The sequence below is a fragment of the Equus przewalskii genome, chromosome 9, assembly GCF_037783145.1.
Source record: "Equus przewalskii isolate Varuska chromosome 9, EquPr2, whole genome shotgun sequence".
NCBI classification, from domain to species: domain Eukaryota; kingdom Metazoa; phylum Chordata; class Mammalia; order Perissodactyla; family Equidae; genus Equus; species Equus przewalskii.
The window spans coordinates 57,842,965-57,863,650 of NC_091839.1; the positions used below are offsets into that span (position 1 = coordinate 57,842,965).

The window sequence follows — 20,686 nt, forward strand, 5'->3', positions numbered from 1 at the left end:
CAGTTTGAATCCATTGTCAGTGCTCTTATTCACTAGTAGTAACAACTATGTTATATGGTCTCCTTGGTATATGATGTATTCTATTGTGTGTTTAAATATATAGAGCTAGAGCTGGTAGACTTTTAGTAGATGTTTTAATGATAGAACCTAAAAATTATCCTTAAACCTTTTAAAGCCTATTACAATACATTGCTGATTTACTAGAAAAGAATTTTTTAGGTGCTTTAATCATAACGACAGTATGTCTACAATCACCACTTCACTTTTAATTGAATCCTATTAGTGGTCTTGATTTTTAACCAATTATTATTGGCCTTTAGGTGGTGTTAATTAATATAATATTTATTTTACTTGGGAGATGAGTGGGAATTATTGCTGCTTAAAAACAAGAATATGCTCTTTCTTTTTTGTGCTTTTGAATTTAGGGCGTTTTTAGGATTATGTTTTGGTAGCATTCAGATTACATTTGCAGAATGTGTTCCTCATTAGCTTGGTCATCTTTGCTAAGTGTAGCCTTTTAATTTTACCTATGGTGTCAGATATATTATTCTTATTTTGTTTGAGAAATTTGTCCAGATAATTGTTTTTTTTTTTGTTTTAGTTGCTGAGATAAAAGAATAGATTTCCCTTAAAGTTTTCTTTAAGATCTTCATTATGTCCTCCTTGAATATTTATATTTCTCATTAAACCATTTATGATTCTGAAGATACCAGAATACTAAAGGAAACTGATTTAGAAAAATGTTATTTCTTCTGATCTCTTTTTAGGGACACTGGATAGATGTTTTGCTAATATGGTTCCAAAAAAAAAAAAAAAAAAAAGAATTCTGATGAGCAAAATATCATTCAGAATTCTCCTCTATAAGCTATCAATATCATTTAAAAAATAGTTTTGACCGTTTTTGTAAAACAGGAAAGCTATTAAAAACTGCTAATAAAAAATAGGTACTTATTTTTGTGCTAATACTAATTACTGATAATGCATGCTTATGTTTGTCACTCATTACATGGCACTGTACCAATCAGTGGATGACTGAGACTCAAGCACTTACACATGTAAATTAACCATTAGATTTTTTTTTTTTTCTTTTTTACTTAAGTGAGTCATAATGGAAAGCAACTCTAGGTCATAAAAAATCTTTTCTCTTTAATGCTAATGAAATGTCTCCACTCTCTGTATTAGCAGACTACCCTTATTGGTAATCTGTAGCCTTCTCTTTTGTTCCTGGTGGTAATGAAATGCTGGATGCTGAAAAAGCCTGCTCTCCAAGAATGTGTGGCCAATTGTCTCCTGTTCACTTGTACTGTAAAATTACTGTTCCCCAGCAAAGCTGAACAAGTGCGCGGACAAGATCAAAAGAGTATACATTGGCACCCGGCTACACCAAGTGACTCCTGCTTTATTAATGAGCCATAGCTTCTCCAAGTTAATTTACTCTGATAGAGCAAAAACATTCTGTAAAGGAAAAACAGCAAATTATAATTCAACCACAAGTCTTTATTGTTTGCTTTCTTCAACTTTCAGTTTAAACCTTTGCACTATGTTATAAGCCAAATGTCCCTTCAGTTTTCTGAACCTTAGGGCACGAAAGCTATTTTTGATTTTTTCAAAAACGTTGGTGAGATAGTCAAATGACCTTTTTTATTCTCTAAGATTGGATAATTTTTAGCTGATATTCTTTTTAAAAGTCAGTGTATTGGGGATCCAGTTTGAAAGTGCACTCCCTTCTAAAATTTACAAGCTAGTTCTGTCCTCTCATCAGAAATGCCACTGGTGTTTAAGCATTTGAAAAGGGCCTTCTCTGTGAGTGTTTTTGTGGAAGCAAAATTTGACAGTGGTCCTAAGCTCCAAATTAAATAATATCACTTTCCTAAATAATTAAAGAGTGCCACTCTCCTTTTCATTTTAATCACTACTTTATAAGTTCCTGAAGTCTTTTTAATTTAAGGAATGTTCAGCAGTTTTTTAGTTAATGTTTTAAAGTTACAGCCTGAGACAGCAAAAAAAGATCTGCACATCCCCATATCTTGATTTGGTTTTGTTTTTTCAGGTGGGAAGGAAATGATTAAACTTCTGAGTAACATATCTACTGTAAGGAGAAAAGTGATTTAGACCTGTGTAACCCAGGTTGTTGGTATTAGTTGTGTTATAGCCATTTAGTGGGTAACTGTTAGTATTTTGATTCAATTTTAAAGAATTCCACTAGTTTCTATGTACTCTAACATGGTTTAAAAATAACAGTGTGATCATATATTATATGATATATTTTGTGAATATAAAACAAGCTTTATTGAGATTATCTAAAATGTGCTATTAAAGAAAATGTAAAAACACTTTTACATTGGGGGTATCTAAAAGCTGTGTTATTAATATATTCGTAGGGGAAGATGCAATGATGAATATCAACCTTCACTATACATTTGTTTTTGAAGTCAGCTTCCTTCCCTCCTTAATTTCTGTGTTTCTTTGTGATTTTTAAAAGCTTTTAAAAAAGTTATCATTAGGCTTACTTGTTAATTATGGATTTTTAAAAAATAATTTTAGAAAAGATCAGTAGTTATATGTATCTCCGTAACTTAACTTGGATGGAATAGTTTCATAACTGATGCATTTCTGGTTTTGTCCGAAGTTATTTTTTTGAAGCACTGTGTTAACTATTCTTGTTAGGTTTTTTTTTTGTTGGTAGAACGAATATTTGTGTTTGCGAAGGTTAGCAGAGGCTGGCTGTGCTGGAAGTGACTGCAGTGCCTTTTGATTATTCATGGACAGTAATAGAAGGCACTTAAAAAGAACAATGAAATTGCTTATTTTTGTGATGGGCCATCTGTTGAATTGTTTTGTGCAACAATTGCACAATAGTATCTATGTCATATCATTCTATTTTCAACAGCAGCTGATTATGTCTCGCTGGCTACTTGTCCTTATTTCTAAAGTCTCATAACCATTTAAAGTCACCTTTTCAGGGCCTTTGCCAGAAAGGTATTAGAAATCGCAACAAACTGTGTGTTTTTTTTTCTATTTTTTCCCTTTTTTTTGGAGAAGGAGGACTGTGATGGGAGTAGGAGGAGGAAGTTGGTCATGTTAGTTCTAATTAATTAGACTTCCTAAATGTTTAGTACAATTATCTATGCTTTCCACCTGTAGTACTATAAAAGAAGTTAACATAGAACCATTTGATAATTCGCATAGAAATGATAGGCTTACAAAAACAAAGAGTCAAGTTTAAAAGACTACTATATAGTCTTTCATGTTTTTAATTATCTACTCTTTTCTTCATGATGATAATTAGAATTTTTCTCTTGGAATTCACTTCTATCTTAAAAAAGAAAAAGATGAGCCATTAGCAAATTTGTTAGAGCAGAAGTGAAATTAAAATAAAACAAATGTGTTGTTGTCCATAGGTCACTGACATTGCTGATGCCATGATTCTGAAACAGCTTTTTGAAAATCTGTTCAAAAACGGGGTCGTCGTTGTGGCAACATCCAACAGACCACCGGAAGGTAAAAGCAAACATTGTGTTAGTCTCATCCAATTAGATGGAAACTAACAAGCTTTAAAAAAATCCATAATTTTGTACTCATTTTATGGTTTTAATAAATCTGGTGACTTTGCTTATCATTAATTTTATGACTGACTTAATCTGAAAAAATCAGTTGTTTTTTGTGTTTGAAAAATGTTTATTCTCAGCAAGCTAAATCTAGGTGATTTTCCATGTTTGATGTCTTTGCTGTTTTTCTCTGAGTATTAGGCATGTCATACGTGTATATAGAAAAATGCAGGCCTTTCTAACTCTTTGCAGGCAATGAAAGAAACTCAATGAAATGAGAGAAAAAATTCCTAATTAAATTTTAGAAAAAGACCTAAAACTCACTTGCACAAGTAGTTTCTAGTACTTCATTTAATTTATCATTTCTAAAAAAGCACTTGTGGCTTGTTAGGAAATTATTTAAGAATTTAAATATAAGTCATATTTAGATAAAAACAACAAGTTTAAAATCTTGTATCTTTCAGTTCATCATGTGGTCAGTTGAAGGGCCAGGGAACCAAAAATAGTAATTTTTGCATTCTTAATATTCACGTCTTTCTGCCTGGAATGCTCTTCCACCAGACATCTGCAAGACTAACTAAGGCCTTGCTTCCTTGAGGTCTTTGCTCAAAAATTACTTTGTTAGTGAGCCTAGACTTATCCCACTGTTTGAATCTACATCCCTTCCCTTTTTTTCTGCCACTGCGCCAACTTACCTGCTCTCTCTTTTTTTTTACCTTGTAGCACTTATGGACCCAGCAGATAATTTACTTATTATATTTATGGTTTATTGTCTGTCCCCTTCCAGGATGCTAAAGCTTCATGAGGGCAGTGGTTTTTCTCTCTTCTGTTAATGGTTGTATTCTAAACACCTAAAAGTGCCTAGCGCATAGATACATCGCAGTGAATAGTCTTTGAATGTTGAATGAATGTGTGTTTTAAAGGCATCTCTCTGGCTATAGTATTGAGAATAGACTGTGGGGATGAGGTTTCAAGTCTGGAGGTAAGAAGACCATTTAGGAGATGATTGCAACAATCCTAATGGGAGATGAGGGGGCAGTGAAGGTGGTAAGAGGGGTCAGATTCTGGATGTATTTTGTAGGCAGAGCCAAAAAGACTTACTGATGGAATGAATATAGTGTATCAAAAAAAAAGAACGGGATCAAGAATGACTCAAAGGTTTTGACCTACTCAATTGGAAGGGTGAAGTTGCTGTTCACTGAGATGGGGAAGACTGCAGAAGAAGCAGATTTGAGTAGGGAGATGGAAGTAAGGGTTTCTATGATGAGGAGCCAGATGCATATAAGAGTTTAGATTTATTGGTAAGATTTGAACTGGAGATATAATTTTAGAAGTCATTAGTCCTAAAGGAAGCTGTAAAAAGCAGCCAGTGAGGTAGGAGGAGAACCAAGAGAGTGTCAAGTGAGGAAAAGGAAAGTGATACAAAAAGGGTGGATGATCGCCTTTGTTAAATACCGCTAGGAGGCGAAAATGAGGTTGAGAATGGACCACTGGAACTTGGAATTCACTAGTGAACTTGAAAAGAGCAATGTAATGGTGTGAGTCTTTTTAAAAAAATAAGCCATGTCACATTGATGATTTATAATGAATTTATAATCTAATACACCCAGATCTTACTATGTGAGCTGCTGTTAAACTAGATCTCTCTCATTCTATATTTGTGTGGTTGGTTTCTTTTTCTTCATATTACATTTCAGCTTATTAGTTTGTCTACATTGTTCCTTTTTACTGATTTATCTTAATATCTTTTATGTTAATATCTAACAAATTATTTTTAGCTATCCCTACTAACTATGACCTTTATAAACTTGGCAATCATGCTTCTATATCTTCAGCCATTCATTAATTAAAATGTATACATAGGATAGGACCAAGTTTAGACCCCTGTGGCATACTTCTGGAGCCCTTATTTTAGGGAGACATTAATTAATTAATCAATACTTTTTGGATCCAGTTATTCAAGCAACTATAGTTATACCTAATCTGTTACACTATAAGAGAATTATGAATGATTTTGTCCGAGGCGCTTATTAAAACTGTTATGTTAGCTATGGCATTCTTGTGATTTACTAGTGTAGCAACCCTATAAACCCAGGCAGTGAACTTTTTTTTTTTTAAAGATTTTATTTTTTTCTTTTTCTCCCCAAAGCCCTCTGGTACATAGTTGTATATTCTTCGTTGTGGGTCCTTCTAATTGTGGTATGTGGGATGCTGCCTCAGCGTGGTTTGATGAGCAGTGCCATGTCCGCGCCCAGGATTCGAACCAGCGAAACACTGGGCCGCCTGCAGCGGAGCCCGCGAACTTAACCACTCGGCCACGGGGCCAGCCCCCAGGCAGTGAACTTTTTGACATTAGATCATTTGTCTAGGTGGAAGTGAGGCATGACTCTACTCTGGCTAACTTGTTGGCTTAACAGTATCGTCAGTATTACATTTAGATATTCAGTGACAAGCCATGTTCGTAAATAGGAAGGTGCTAGAACAAGCTTGGAACTCCCCCAACAAAGACTGTTGAAAGGAAGATTGCAGTTGCTGCTTAGGCTACTGCAGTGTGGTAAATTGAGGAAAGATAACCACAAGGAGAGAGTAAGGAACATTCTGGAGCTCAGAGCTTTGTACGAGTGAACTAAGTTACAAGCCCACCAAGGTAGCATGCAGAAATCTGAGGTGGAGCTACCCTTCTGGAGAAGGCTGAAAGTTCCAGGTGCAGAATTGCATAAACTGGGCATTAGCCACAAACTTAAAGACAGCTTTTTCTAAATATATATCATAGAGGGGAAGCTGGACGTATACTAGCTTTTTTTAGCCATGGCAGACAAACAATCATCATAAATAGCTTAATATTTTAATCTAAGAAGATTATGTTGTCTCTCTCTCTCTCTCTCTATGTGTATATGTGTGTGTATAAATAATTTCATGGGTTAAAGAAACAACACTCAGAGAGATTAAGTGTAGATATCAGGAAAAGGCAAAACTGTAGGACAAAGAATGGGTCAGTGGTTGCAGGGACTAAGGTGGGAAGTGTTTGACTACAAAGGGGGCAGCACAAGAGAACTTTTGGGGTGATAGAACTGTTTTGTATCCTGATTGTGGTGGTGGTTACATGTGTTAAAACTCATAGGACTGTACACAAAAAAGAGGTTAATTTTACAGTATGTAAATTAAAAACAAATCCTGTGGCTTGTGAATGGCTGAACAGGGGGTAGAACCTAGGTTTTGTGACCCTTTGAACACATCATCCTCCATCTTTTCTCCTTGCTGGTCATCACGGATCTCTCTCTTCCCTGTCCCAGATAAAGCATGTCCTCTTTTCCAACCATCAAAATGCATTTAACTTTTTCTTTAGGTCACAGCTTTTCATCTAAGGCCCCAGATAGGTTATTATTATTTTTTTAATAGTATCTATTTCTTCTCAGAGTGTCACAAGATGTGAGGGAAGGACATTCCTGGCGGAGGGTTGAGGCAAAGCCCCATGCCTGGAAAGAGAATGGCCCACTTGAGGAACTGAACGGCGGCCAGTGTGGCTGGAGTGCAGCCAAGGAGGGGAAGTAGATGCAGTGAGGAACAAGATGAATCTGGAGAAGTGAGAGCTAGACCTTGTAAAGCAATACTAAGGATTTTGGATTTTATTCTAGAAGAAATGGGAAGCCATTGAAGTGCTTTAAGCAGGGGCTGACAAGATCAGAGTTGGAAATGTCACCCTGGTTATAGTGTGAAGGATGCATTGAGGGATGGGGTGCAGTGATATGGTGGAATCAGGGGGACGTAGTAGGAGGCTCTCGCAGTACAGTAGGCAAGAAATGATGATAGCTTGGTATAGGCCACTGATTCTCAGCAGGACGGCTATTTTGCCCACCAGGGTATTTGGCAATGTTTGAGACATTTTTAACTACCACCACTAGGCGGGGGTGGGAGGGCGTGGGTACTGCCACTGGCATCTAGTAGGTAGAGGCCAGGAATTCTGCTGAAACATCCTGTAATGTACTGGGCTACCCCCCGCAACAAAGAATTATGTAGCCAAGAATGTCAATAGTCCCGAGGCTGAGAAACTCTGGTATAAGTGATGCCAATGGATATCGAGAGGATAGATTTGAAAGATATTTAAGAAGTAAAATGGTAATATCTGGTTGTAGGTTAGATACCAAGGAAAAGGGAAAGGACAATTTCTAAATTTCTGGCTTATACAGCTGGGTGGGTGGTGGTGCCTGTCATTCAATAAAGAGAGAAAAATCTGAAGATTAGAGGTCCAGAAGGTATTGCCCAGTGGAGAAGAGCACATATATTTTTTTCTTCATTAATCCTTTAGCCTCTCTGTTTAAATTTCTTCTACTTCATTTATTTAATTCCCTTCATTTCTAGTTATAATGCATCGCTTTCATGGGCAAGAATGAGGATTATTGTAGGTGGAGGTTACAATCGTACCCTAATCTTTTATCAGCTAACAACTTAATTGTCAACTTATAGACAAATAAGTTATTAATTTTAATAGAAAATGATCAGAAACATTAATAATAAATAATTTTAATAGAAAATAATTGATAGTAAAGTAAAAGCAACACTAGAATTTGGGAACCTAGGAGAGAAAATAGCTTTGGAGGGAAGTGGTCTGGGAAAGTCCCATAGAAGAGAAGGGGAAGCAGTTCTTGAGGAGGGTGAAGGGAATAAGGTATTAGGGAGTGGCCGTTTCTATGTCACTGTTTTTCCTAAATTCTAATTCCCACCTCACTTGGGTCCAAGACCTCACCCTCTGCACACCGTGTAGTTGTTAAAACCCCAAACCAGTGTCAGTTTATGATTACAACTTTAGCTTCCTGTTTGTTTGCTGGTCTGTAGGGATTTTCCCACTTTCTCTCGAGCTCAAAATATGTTTAGTATATTTTAAATAACATCTCCAGCATGAAATTTGTAGTGCTACTATTTTATATTTTCCAGGATAATCTGATTAAGCCTCTTTAACTTGAAGTAGAGAGGATCTTGGATCAGATCCACAGGAATGGGAAATTGCTGGAAAATTTTCAGCTAAAATATATCTAGGGATAGTTTGTATTCAATTTATTATTTTTATAAAATCTCAAGTAAATGATTTATTTAGCAATTTTGTCATTTAGGTAAATATTTTATATAGTCTATATACAAGTAGACATATTTTTACCTTTGAAAGATTATATTGTCAGGTCATTGGAAGAGCTAGAAACAAAAATCCACAATTAAAATTTCATATATGTTACTCACTTTTTATGTTCTGGAATAAAATTTTGTTAATTTTGTGATATTCTGGTACTGAAAAATAATATTATAAGATTTAAGTGCCTGGAGACCCTATCAACAAATTAGACTAGTAGATTAAATTAATTAAAAATTTGAAATTAATAATTAAACTTAAGAACCTATTCAATCAAAAATAAGAATAAATTTTTATGGGGAAATAGAGTATGTAAGTTGAAATGACTATGTTTCTTTGACAGTAAAACACAAAGTAGTAAAAAGAAAAATGTCCCTTTATTAACTGAAGCTAGAAGAACTGTGAGAACAGTGTATTCTGGACTTTCTACTTTTTTTTAATGCTTTTTTTTTTTTCTTTTTTGGTGAGGAAGATTGGCCCTGAGCTAACATCTGTTGCCAACCTTCCTTTTTTTTTGTCCTCCCTAAAGCCCCAGGACATAGTTGTATATCCTAGTTGCAAGTGATTTTAGTTCTTCTATGTGGGATGACACTACAGCATGGCCTGATGAGCAGTGTGTAGGTCTATGCCCAGGATCCAAAGCCACAAATCCTGGGCCGCCAAAGTGGAGCATGTGAACTTAACCACTTGGTCATGGGACTGGCCCCTCTAGTTTTTGATTTCCTGTTTGTTATAAGGAAAATACTACAGATAGCATTAGAATGTCCAAGAATAATCCTGTGTTACTTAGATTATCAGGCAACAACGCTGTGTATCCTTCCTCGAGCCAACATATCCATAGGAAATAAAAGACTGGATATCACTAGATGGTTGGCTAGCAGTTACGCGTGCACATACACACATGCGATTTATTGTATTAATGCTTTTGGGAAGAAAAAATCCAATGGTGTTCACTATCAAAGCTGAAAGACTATTTAGCAAAATTCAGCATCTTTCTTGATAAAGTCACTCCATAAAATATAAATAGGTGTATAGTTTCTTAACACGATACCAAATATATATATATATCATTTCAAAAGTCAGAATTATGCTTAGTGGGAACGTTATATTTCTACTGCAAGTATGAACAAGGCAAAGATACCAACTATTACTTTTTAACATTGAAGTACAATACAGATAAGACGATTTTAAGAACAACCATGTTGATAGTGAAGAGAACCGAGGAGAAACCACATATCTTGATTACAGAGATTCACTGAGATTAGTCATACCACTCCTTGTTCAAGGTTGTATAAAGAGAAAATAGCTTAATATAGGAACAATAAGTAGGAAAGAGAAGTAAGTATTGGAAAATTTCTATTTTGTATTCTTTAAAAATTAGGAAAACAGACTCTGTGATATAGATGATCTAAGCTGAAAGAAGACAACAGATTGAGCTGAAAACCTTTTTACTAAGAAATCAGTTGAAATAAAAAAAGCTAAACGAAATAAGAAGAGATTAATTAATTAAATTAAATCAATTAAAGTCAGCATTAGAAGCACTAAAGTACAGAATTAAAACTACAGAAAATGAAATCAGTGATGTAGGAAAGCAAGAAGCTCTGCCAGAGCGTAGGAGCAGAATAAAGAGAGTAATATGATAAAAAAAAGTAAAGAAGTCTCCTGGAGGAAAGAAGATTTTATGTGAACTTACTAAAAGGAAATATTTGAAATAAGAAAATTATTGTGACAATGAATTGAGTGTAAATGAATATTTGAGTTATTGCTTGCATATGTATTTGTAAATTTTGTTCCCCTTAGAGGGAGAGTTTACAGATCCTGAGTGACAGAGTCATTATTTGTGGCACTAATAAGTAGGGAACTACACAGTCAAGTATTTTAGAATTTAAGATACGCCTTCTACTTTTCAAATTAGTAGAAAAGACAAAAGATCAAAGGAAAAATATTTCTTAAGCAAAAGCTAGAAAACAGAAGAAACAAAAAAAGTGTGAACAAAAAGCATGAAACAAGATCAGGCATGTCAATGACAAGAAATATAAATCATTCACATTCCTCTATTAAAAACTAAAACTTCTTCTGGTATGTCTGAGTAAACTCCTAGCAGAATGACCTCCCTGCTGGACAGCAATCATAAATTCTGAACAAAATAACGAAGCACAACGATCTGAAGGTCCTAGAGAGGGAAGAAAGGCAGGCAGATTCTATAGGGGAGACAGAACTTGGAAGAAGGTCCAAAATGGAGAGACTTTCCAGTTTGTTTTTTTCAGTGCTGTTAACTTTGGGGCAGGTAAAGTCAGTATTACACTGGGTGTCTGAAATTCTGGTAGAAAGCCCACAGTTTTCTCTGTCCTGAAGAACCAGATGGCAGAGTTTGGGGCAAGCACTACTGCTGGGAAATGAGAAGTGATATCACAAAAGGGAAGTCATGGAGAGAGATGCTAAGACTGTGCTGACTCATCTGTACAATTTTTGTAGAGATTAGTGCAAAACACACAATGAACTTAAATGAATGCTAAACAAGTTAGTCAAGGAATCCCATTCACTCACACCAACACCCCATCTGGTGGTAAGGACTTCCCACTCCAATGACAACCTTTAGAGTCAAAACCAAAGCTATTGTTGGCTGAGCCTCAGCCTCACACTTGATAATGAAATGGTTCTAAAAGTTAACAGGGGAGTTGGAGTCTCTGCGACTAGTTGTTGCCTGGCTGGTTTTGGGTCTTCCTCATGCATGAAAGATTCCCAGAAATACACAAGTTTTGTTTTCTTATTGAAGACTCCAGTCATGATATTTAAGTCCATTGACTTCTATCTTATAAAGCAGCTCTGGTGTGAAAAATTACTTCGTTAATGTTTGACTTCACTGAAAATCAATATATAAGTGTATGGATGGTAGTATTTTTATAATCAAGATTTTATGTAACATTTTGTAAAGTTTCTTTCTCACGGTTCTTAAAAAAAAAAAGACCTTGTGGGGGCCAGCCTGGTGGCATAGTGGTTAAGTTCCATGCGCTCTTCTTCAGCGCCCGGGCTTTGCAGGTTCGGATCCTGGGTGTGGACGTATGCACTGCTCATCAATCCATGCTGAGGTGGTGTGTCCCACATACAAAATAGAGGAAGATTGACACAGATTTTAGCTCAGTGACAGTCTTCCTCAAGGAAAAAAGAGGAAGATTGGTGACAGATGTTAGCTCAGGGTCAGTCTTCCTCACCAAAAAAAAAAAAAAAAGACTCTGTAGAGCCTGTAATTTCCTTGGATTCCTATTATCCTTGTTATAGGCGATTGAACCATTTAAAATGTTGTAGGATATCTAAAGTTGAAGGCCAGTGATGATTATTTGATTAAAAAACAGATTCAATTTATAGGACCATTTGTAGGATTGATGGAAAGGATTTCATCTTCCTGCCATTTCTAAGGCAGTTTTCATTGAAAACATTAGGCAAGGATACAGTAAATGCAGTAAATTAACATCAACAACAATAGATGTGTAGATTACCCTAACTTTTCTTTCTGATTTATTAACTTGTGTGTCAGCAAACACATTATTGGCACTTTTAAAAATAAACTCTTATGATCAGGATAGTGGTGGTGGTGAATCTCTCTGGAGTAAATTGAATTTTATTTGTTGTTCTAAACTGAGTGGCAATGATTAAAAAGGAACGAAAGAAGAATGGAAGGAAGGCAAGAACCAAGAAAGGAAGAAAGAGAAAAGAAAGTAATATAAATGTCAATTTTTCTATTTAACCCAAATATTTTGTGAAGAAGAGACAGTTAAGCATTGTCTAGCACATGTAAAGTCTATGTGAGGTCTGTACTTAAGATTTTATAAATTATGTAAATATGTTAACCAATTCCAAGTTTCATCCAAAACTCCAAAAATATAGGCATCAAAACAAATATTACTAGAGATAAAGAAAGACATTTCATAATGATAAAAAAGTCTACTTATTAGAAAGCCATAACAATCATAAGTGTGTATGTACCTAATAACATATCTTCAAATTATACAAAGCAAAAATAGATTCAGTGAGAGAATTAGACAATTGAACAATCATAGTTAGAAATTTGAATATCCCTCTTGAAGCAGTTGAATGAACAAAATTTTGTAAGATTTGTAAAGATTTAGATAATCATCTGTCTTGACCTAATTAGTATTTATTGAACATCAAACACAACAACTGCAGAATACACTCTTTTCAAGTGCACATTGTATGTTCACCAATATTGAACATTTGCTGGGCCATAAATGGTCTTAATAAAAATTTACAAAGTTTGAAATCCTACAGAATATGTGTTCTTACCACAATGGAATTAAATTAAATGTCAATAACAATAAGATAGTCCAGGAAACTCTAAAATATTTGCAAATTAAACAATACATATAAATAACCCATGGATTACATAAGAAATCAAAAGGAAAATTAGAAAATATTTTGAAGCAACATACTGAATGGGAGAAAATATTTGCACATCATGTATCTGAAAAGGGGTTAATATTCCAAATATAAGAACTCATACAACTCAATAGCAAAAAAACCAATTTGATTACAAAATGGGCAGAGGGTCTGAATGGACGTTATTCTGAGGAAGACATACAGATGGCTAACAGGTACAGGAAAAGGTGCTCAGCATTACTAATCATAGGGGAATGGATACCAAAAACCATAACGGGATATCACATTACACCTTTCCGAATGGCTATTATCAAAAAAACAAGAAATAACAAGTGTTGGTGAGGATGTGGAGAAAAGGGAACCCTGTGCACTGTTGGTAGGAATGTAAATTGGTGCAGCCACTATGGAAAACAGTATGGAGGTTCCTCAAAAAATTAAAAATAGAACTACCATATGATCCAGCAATTCTACTTCTGGGTATGTATCTGAAGGACACAAAAACACTTTGAAAAAATATCTACACCCCCATGTTCATTGCAGCATTAATTATAATAGCCAAGATGGAAACAACCTATATGTCCATCGTTGGATGAATGGATAAAGAAGTTGTGGTATATATATCCTGTGGAATATTATTCAGCCATTAAACAAAAGGAAATCTTGCCATTTGTGACAACATGGATGGACCTTGAGGGCATTATGCTAAGTGAAATAAGTGAGACAGAGAAAGACAAATACCATATGATCTCACTTATGTGTGGAATCTAAAAAACAAACAAAAAAAACTGAACTCATAGATACAGAGAACAGATTGGTGGTTGCCAAAGATGGGGATGCGGAGGTAGGCAAAATGGATAAAGGTGGTCAAAACGTCCAAACCTACAGTTATGAAACAAATAAATCATGGAGATGTAGTATACAGCATGGTGATTATAGTTAATAATACTGTATTGTATATTTGAAACTGCTAAGACAGTAGATCTTAGAAGTTCTCATTACAAGAAAAAAAATTGTTAACTATGTGGTGATGAATATTAATTAGGCTTATTGGTTGATCATTTTGCAATATATACAGATATCAAATTATTTTGTCATACACCTGAAACTAATATGATGTTAGTCAATAATAGCTCAATTAAAAAGAAATAAAGGAAGCTGGAAAAAGAAAGGTAAATTAAATCAAAAGTAAGTAGAAGAAAGGAAGGAAATATAAAGGTAAGAGGAGAAACCAGAGATAGAAAACAAACGATAGTAAAATTAACAAACCCAAAACTGAGTGTTTTGAGAAGAACCAATTTGTAGAACCCTTAACTAGACTGATCAAGAAAAAAAGAAAACAAATTACCAATATTAAGAATGAAAGGATTATTATAGTTCCTTCAAATATGAAAAGGATAATAAGAGGAATATTATGAACAACTTCGTGACAACAAATGTGGCAATTTAAATTAAATGGGCAAATTTATTGAACTATGTAATTGCTAAAACTGCCACAAAATGAAACAAAATCTGAATTTCGATATAGTTATTTAAAAAACTGAATTTGGTGTCAAAAACCTTCCCCCTAAAAAAGATCAGGCACAGATGTTTTCACTGATGAATTCTATCCAACATTTAAGAAAGAAATAACATTATTCTTACACAAACTCTTTCAGAAACTAAAGGAATGGGAAACACTTCCCAACTCCTGTTATGTGGCCAACATAATTATAACACCAAAACTTGACTAAGGCATTCCGAAGAAAGGAAATTACAGGCTAATATCTTTCAAGAACATAGGCAAGAAAATAACAAGAAAATACTGGCAGTAAGCAAATCTTGCTATATATGAAAAGGATAATACATCATGACCATGTAGGGTTCATCCCAGGAATGCAACATTGATTTAAAATTTGAGAATCAATCAGTGTCATCTACTATATTAACAGAATAAAGGAGAAAAATAATATGATCATTTCAATAAATGCAGAAGAAAACATTTGACAGGATCCAACACCCATTCATTATAAAATGCTAGGGTTAGCATTTTATTTAAAAAAAAAACAACAACCAACTAGGGATAGAAAAATACTTCTATAATCTGAGAAAGGGCATCTACCAAAAACTAGTAAATATATTTAATGGTGAAATATTGAGTACTCTCCTTTTCTGATTGGGAACAAGGAAGGCAATGATGCTTACTCTTCCCATTTCTAATCCACATAATATCAGACATCCTGGTCTTGAAATAAGGCAAGAAAAATAAACAAAAAACACATAAAGAATGGAAAGGAAGAACTAAATGTCTATTTTTATAGAAGACACTTTTGACATAAAAATGTGTTTAAAATCTCCAAATAAGCTCATAGAGCTAATATGTGAATTTAACAAAGTCACAGGTTACAAGATTACTATGCAAAAATCAATATGTTTATACACTTGTAGCAAATAATTGGAAAATGAAATAAACATTTTTTTATAATGGCATTAAAAGCATAAAATAATTAGAAGTAAATTTAGCAGAAAACCTATAATACCGCTACACTGAAAACTACAAAACATTGCTGGGAGAAATTAAAGAAGACCTAAATAAATGGAGTGATATACTATTTTCTTGGATTAGAACATTCAAAATTTTTAAAATGTCACTTCTTCCCAAATTGACCTATAGATTCAGTGCAATCACAGTCATAATAACAGCTTGCTTTTTGGGGGGTAGAAATCAATAAGTTGATTCTAAATTTTATATGGAAATGAAAAGTACCTTGAATAAGCAAAACAATCTTAAAAAAGAGCAACGGGGGCTGGCCCGGTGGCACAGCGGTTAAGTGCACACATTCCGCTTCAGAGGCCCGGGGCTCGCTGGTTCGGTCCCGGGTGTGGACATGGCACTGCTTCACAGGCCATGCTGTGGTAGGCGTCCCACCTGTACGGTGGAGGAGGATGGGCACGGATGTTGGCTCAGGGCCAGTCTTCCTCAGCAAAAAGAGGAGGATTTGCAGCAGATGTTAGCTCAGGGGTAATCTTCCTCAAAAAAAAAAAAGAACAACTAAGTTGAAGGACAAACAAGAGCTGATTTCAAGACTTACTATAAAGCTACCATAATCAAGATGTGTGGCATAAGGATAGAAAAATTAATCACTGGAGATTAGTGATTGGAATGGAGGATGGAGAGCCCAGAAATAGATACCTACTTATATGATGGTTTGACTTTTTGACAAAGGCAGCAAGGCAAGCTGTTATAGGGGAAAGAAATGATGCTGGAATAACTGGACACTGATATGGAAAAAACGAACTTTGACCCCTGCCTCACATGGTATACAAAAATTAATTTGAGATGGATCCTAGACCTAAGCAGAAAAGCTAAACCTATAAACTTTTAGAGGAAAGCATTGAAGTGTATCTTCATGACTTGGGGGTCTTAGACAAGTCACAGAAAGCAGTAACATAAAAAAAAAGAGAGAGAAGTCGGACTTCAACAAAATTGAAAATTTCTGCCTCTGAAAGTACCTCAGGAAGATGAATAGGCAAGCCACAGACAGGGAGCAAATATTTGTAAATTATATGTTTGACAAAAGAATGGTATCCAGAATATATAAAGAAATAGTAGAAAGACAATCAACCCAATAAAAATTGTGTCCAATTTTTGAACAGGCACTTCTTTTGACTAGTAGGCATGTGCAAAAATGCCCAACTTCAATAGTCATCAGGTAAATGTAAATTGAAAGCACAGTGAAACATCATACTACACACTCACCACAATGACTAAAATTAAAAAGACTTGCAAAACCAAATACTGATGAGGATGTGGAGCAACTAGAACTCCCATTGACTGTTGACAGGAATGTAAAATGTGACACACGCTTTGGAAAAAAGGTCTGGCATTTTCTTATAACATTAAACGTCTACCCTATGACTCGACAATTAAACTCCTAGCTATTTGCCTATAGAAATGGGAAAGTTAGTTCACAGAAAGACTTCTTCAAGAATGGTTGCAGCAGCTTTACTTATAGTAGCCAATAACTGGAACCAACTTGGGTATTCATCAGCTGGAGGATGGATAGACTGTGGCATATTCGTAAAATTGAGTACTACTCAGCAATAAAAAGGAATGAGCATATAACAACATGGATGAATTTCAGAAACAGGCTGAGTTAAAGAAGCCTTATACAAAAGAACATATACTCTATGATTCCATTTTTATGAGGTTTTAGAAAAGGTTTTGTGGTTTGCTTTCAAGATTATAGTATATATCTTTAACTTATTACAGTCTACCTTCAAGTGATATTATACCACTTCTATCTGTATAGTGTAAGAACCTTAGAACAGTATACATCCATTTCTTTCCTCCAAGCTTTTGTGCTGTTTTCATACATTTTACTTCCATGCATGTTATAAATCCCAAAATATATTGTTATTGTTTTTGCTTTAAATATGATTTAGATAATAGTAAAGAAATGGCTTATGTTACCCACAGTTACCATTTCTGGTGCTCTTTATTCTTCTGTGTATTCTAGGGTTCCACCCAATATTGTTTTTCTGCCTGAGGACTTCTTTTTAAGATTTCTTGGAATTCTGGTGTTCTGGTGATGAATTCTTTCAGCTTTTGTCACAAAAAGTATGTATTTTAGAAGATATTTTTGCTCAGGATAGAATTCTTTGTTGACAGTTTTATTATTATTTTTCTTTGTCCTTTAAAGATGTTCCTCCACTATGTTCTGGCTTGCATTGTTTCCGATGAGAAATTTTTATCATTCTTATTTTTATTCCTCTATATGTAATGTATCTTTTTTCTCTAGCTGCTTTTAGGTTTTTTTTTTTTTCTTTAATCACCAGTTTTAAGCAATTTGATTGTAATTGGCCTTGGTGTCGTTTTCTTCATGTTTCTTGTGCTTGGGCTTTATTGAGTAACTTAGATCTATGGGTTTATAGTTTTCATCAAGTTTGGAAATATTTCAACCATTATTCCTTCCAATATTTTTTTCTATGCCCTCCTCTCATCCACTTTGGGTACTGCCGTTACACATGTATTAGGTTGCTTAAAATTGCCCCACAGTTCACTATTCTCTGTTCTGTATTTTCCGTGTCTCCACTTGATATGATCAATATTTCTTCACGCTGCTTGAACACATGGAATACAGCCATAACTGTTTTAATGTTCTTGTTTTCTAAATTTATTATCTGTGTCAGTCCTGGGTCTATTTCTATTGACTGATCTTTTCTTCTCATTATGGGTCGTATTTTCCTGTTTCTTTGCATGTCTAGTAATTTTTTATTGGATGGCAAACAATGTAAATTTTACCTTGTTGGGTGCTGGGTATTTTTTCTTTCCCATAAATATTCTTGAGCTTTATTCTCTTTCTTAGAAATAGTTTGATTCTTTTGGGTATTGCTTTTAAGCTTTGTATGGCAGGACAGAGCAGCATTTAGTCTAGGACTAATTTTTCTCGCTAGTGAGATGAGTTTCTTCTCAGTACCCTACCCAGTATGCCATGAATTATGAGGGTTTCTGATCTGACTGGTGAAGACAGGCACTGTTGCCTGCTATGTATGGGCTTTCTTTAATACTTTCAGATGATTCTTTGGCTGGCTTTGGGTAGTTTCCTCACACACTTGGACTCAACAGTATTCAGCTGAGAACTCAATTGGGCCCCTCAGCAGATCTCTAGAACTTTTTCACTTGGCAGCTTTCTCTTCTCTGGTACTCTGTCCTGTGAACTCTAGCTGCATTTTCTTCCCTGGACTCTCATCCATCTCAATTCAGGGAGACTGCCAGTCTCTGCCTGGGTTCTGCTTCCCTGTGCAGAGTTCTATAAACTTTCACCAGGCACTAAGCTGGGGCAGTTGTAGAACTCACTGCATTTGTTGTTTCCTATTCTCAGGGATAACTGTTTTTTGTTCCTGGTGTCCAATATTTACACAAAGCTATAATGCCGGGTCTGGGAATTCAGGAGAGCCACTCTAAAAGTTTGTCTACTATAGTGGATTCAAGGAAGGTTGATAGAGAACGTGGCATTTGAGTAATTGACTGTATAGTATTAGAAAAGAAGGAAGAGAGAGTCATGAGCTCATGCTGACTCTTCTGCCTACAATACCGTTTCTTCCTCTCTGCTTGGTGGCATCCTGCTCATTTTCCCGAAGTAGTCCAGTCCCATTGTTACCTCTCTAAAGCGGCCTTTGAACCTTGATAAAATCAATAACTTCTTGCTCTGTCTTTTCTGTTTATGTTTTGTGTCCCTTTTTACCTTGAATCACGGTTGTGGTCTGATTGTGTCTATCAGCTGTGATGAGCCCAAGTGGTCACAGCATGCTTCTGAAAAAGTCTGCAAGTTTTAGCATCATTAAAGGTCTTGACTCCTGGGTATATTAATTATTGGCTAGGAATGCAGCAAATTATTTAAACAACTCTGAATATCAGTTTCTTTATTTGTAAAGTTGAGTAGAAATGTCTACTTTGTAGTGTTAATTTGTGTACCATACCTTGCCTAGCAAATTGCCTGGCTCCTGGTAGCTGTTCTATAAATCCTAGTTCCTCCTTTTTTTACCTTATATCTTCAGCACTCATTTCAGCACAGACGTATAGTAGGAATTCATAAATGTATGTTGAACTCTAATTAGTTTTTTAAAAAGAAGCTAAGTAAGCTCTCGCTGCTTAAATGGTCTAAAGCTGCCATTTTCTTTTACTCTATACTAAAATGAGAATCTCCCGGAATGGTAAATCAGATTGGTTCCATAAGGTGTGTAATTATTTTGTGTTAATTTATAGGAAAACTTTTAATATCCTGTCTTAAAAGTTTTTCTTACTCTAAACCGATATGTACTTACATGAATAAGCATTATTCACCCTGTTGGTTTTGACACTTGAATTTTTAAGGAAAAGATCTGCATATCCATGTGCATCTCCAAAGTATTTAGATCCTTATAATTACTTAAAAAGTCCTCTTTGCATGTATTTCATCTGTAAGTATTATTATAGTTATTCACTGAGGAGAATGTAGAAGTCCTTATATCGTTCTCAAGAAATGAATGTCCCATAATTCCAGTACTCTATCTTATATGTGCAAGTGCTCATTTAGCTCTGTTTAGAGATCATAAAAAAATCATAGGCAAAAACTTATGCTGAATTTTAAAAAGTATTTAGTAAATAATGACAAATATTGATATAAATGTATTATGAAAGCTTTATATATAAGAAAAATGATACTAAACAACTAATATTAAAAATTTGATAGCTACATAATGTTTCAGGAGATGGATCTATTGCATGGATAATTAGCATAATATTTGAATTGCAAAAAACTCTTCAATTTAATGAATACAGTCCGTTTTCACTTAAGTGTCCTGTAAAAACCTAAAGGTTTTCAAGCCAAATGAATTCTGTTTAGAATTTTGTATAGAAAATAATTCTCAGAGCATAAAGTTTGAATTATACATCCCTGTAAAGGTGGATTTTCTTTTTAAAGTTAACCCTTTAGAAAATTAAATCTTGAAGACTTAATGACATTTTTATTCTGCTTTAACTTCGCTGATGAGTGGAAATCTTTTAATCAAGAATGTTACAAGTGGGCCTTTACATCTCTCATTGCCGACTAACTAAAAGGTGCATGCGTGATAAGTTACATCCCAGAGCCTTATGTGTCCA

The 20,686-nt window shown here is 34.8% G+C and overlaps 1 protein-coding gene across 2 annotated transcripts in view; it reads left to right on the top strand.

Annotated features, from left to right (window-relative positions):
* AFG1L (AFG1 like ATPase) overlaps window positions 1–20,686 on the top strand; it is a 196,224-nt gene that overhangs the window by 76,119 nt on the left and 99,419 nt on the right. For both annotated transcript variants that reach the window (XM_008520642.2, XM_070559193.1), the window contains exon 6: window positions 3,402–3,501. In XM_008520642.2, coding sequence (XP_008518864.1) covers window positions 3,402–3,501 — 100 coding nt within the window. The remainder of the gene's footprint in view (window positions 1–3,401; window positions 3,502–20,686) is intronic.